The 2,130-nt window shown below is 38.7% G+C and overlaps 2 protein-coding genes across 2 annotated transcripts in view; one reads left to right on the top strand and one right to left on the bottom strand.

Annotated features, from left to right (window-relative positions):
• Positions 1 to 2,130, top strand: part of LOC106814803 (coiled-coil domain-containing protein 108-like) — a 72,052-nt gene that overhangs the window by 58,863 nt on the left and 11,059 nt on the right. The gene's annotated exons all lie outside the window — the stretch shown is intronic.
• LOC106814647 (1-phosphatidylinositol 3-phosphate 5-kinase-like) overlaps positions 1,055 to 2,130 on the bottom strand; it is a 39,028-nt gene continuing 37,952 nt past the window's right edge. Inside the window, exon 40 of the mRNA XM_014818989.1 lies at positions 1,055 to 1,068. Within this exon, the coding sequence (XP_014674475.1) occupies positions 1,055 to 1,068 (14 nt within the window). The remainder of the gene's footprint in view (positions 1,069 to 2,130) is intronic.

Here is a 2,130-nt window from a genome sequence, read left to right as displayed (position 1 = left end):
TCGGAGGAGGATACGGTGGCTTCGGAGGAGGATACGGTGGCTTCGGAGGAGGATACGGTGGCTTCGGAGGAGGATACGGTGGAGGATACGGTGGCTTCGGAGGAGGATACAGACGTTTTGGGGGATTTTACGGCTAGAAAGGATTTGCCTACCATGGATAAATCTCATGTTTATGTTAATGTTCACTGTCTTTTGATATCGATGAAGATTCTTGTATAAATGTTTAAAAATTTCTAGTTCGTGCATTTTTCCATGATGTATGTAAAAAAATAGTTTCAAGCATGATTTATGTTCTAAAGGGTTCGTGCATGTTAAGCATAAGCCAGAACAGTTAAAGTTAAATGAAATGTCTATTCAATGGCTTTTGTTCATTGGCTTCTTTCATGTCTTTCTGTTCATGCTATTTACACTTTGTCTCATAGATCATAGATGTTTGTATCCTCTGCCTACTTTTTTATTAAAGTTGCTAAGTGGTATTGCATTATAACTGTGGGGTTGTGTTCTTCTGTTGACTTCCTATTTCTTGTGTTACTGTTAGAGGATAAAGCCAATTGTCTTGTTGAAATAGCTCAAATGTGTTATAGCTTTCCTGCCCCTTTGAATATTCAGGATATAGTGGCACAGTGAGACTGTTCAACTATTTAATGTTAAAATGCAGAATCTTACAAATTTACCTTTTGTGTTCTGAGACACATGAAATACAATTTTTCTTTCCTGTCCAGCTCTAATACAGTTCTCCTGGCAACTTGCATAACCTAAGCAAGATAACTGCCTGTAAACTTAAAACATTCCAAACCCAAATTGTCATCTGAGCAGGGTCAGTCGGAATGCAGTCAAAGACCAATTACTTGTGTGATTCACGAGGTTTTGTAGAGGCATCAGGATAACGTGCAAGAGTATGTGTAATAAAATACCCAAATTCTTGATCCTCTTAGAATGTTAAATTTTAATTGCATTTTTAAGTTTCTGTTGAAACCAAGACGTTTCTACACACGTTCACGCACGTTGGTGTTCTCACTTGCCACTTTATTTAACACTAAACAGGTACACATCTTCAACCCATCTTATCTGCAAGGCGAATATTTATCGGTGTGTAAGGACTGCATCTTCAAGTGATGCATAACAACAAACCCATTTTCATCTTTTATATGTTTAAATATTTCTTATGTCTCTAAGTTACCAGCAGGTTGCAGTGGTCACTATTCCCAGCGTGCTGTTAAAATAGATCTGCAATATGTAGCATCAGTTGCCCTACAGTCACACTTGCAGTATTACAGTGATACCAAGTTGTTCAGATGCTATAAGTAAGCAGTTTTTGAAGGTGAAATATGAGGCACTTGATGCTTGCCGGTTTGGGCCATTCGCTGCCTGTCCTCTTACTCCTGGAAATAGATCTAGTGGTTAGATATGTCCTAAAGTTTTGAGAAGTTTTGCAGGTCTCTTATTCTATCACAGGAACCACTATATGTGTATGTGCTGCACATATATGACTTGGCGTTTATGTTGGAATTACACTTCTTAAAGCCGCACAATGCGCATCCAAACGCTAATTTCTCCAGTACTAGACTAGCAAATACTTCGTGTCATGCATATTCTCTCTACCTTATGGCAAAATAAACTCTAGTTCCTCCCATTTCACTGCGCGTTTGCCTAAACCCCACAAGAAAGAGGCGCGAAATCTGGTAATCTGGCGCCAACGCCGACTTGTTTGCCAAACAATAATATTTAGCCTCGAAGCGGTTAGGTGACGTCACATGTTTTTATCTTTGCTACACCAAGTTTTAGCGATACCTATAAAAGTCTAATAGTGCGGCAGATACGTGAAATAATTGTGCATTTTGTGGTAAAAGCACCAAATTTGGTACAGACATTGCTTAATATATACTTAACAAATTTGGATATTATGCCAAGCTCAATTTTTTCCCTGGGGCCCACAAATAGCAAAATCCAAGATGGCCGCCATCCGATACCGGAATATCTTAAAAATGACATATCTTTGTGACAAAATGTCGTGCAAACATGAATAAAGTGTCATTTTCTATGTTTTCATACATTCTGAATCCATTCCAACCACAAACGAGTTGATGAAATGCACCTATTTGCGTAAATCCAAGATGGCCACCGTGCCTA

Source organism: Priapulus caudatus, unplaced genomic scaffold, assembly GCF_000485595.1.
Source record: "Priapulus caudatus unplaced genomic scaffold, Priapulus_caudatus-5.0.1 Scaffold27, whole genome shotgun sequence".
Classification (NCBI taxonomy): domain Eukaryota; kingdom Metazoa; phylum Priapulida; class Priapulimorpha; order Priapulimorphida; family Priapulidae; genus Priapulus; species Priapulus caudatus.
This window is presented reverse-complemented; position numbering and strand designations above follow the sequence as displayed.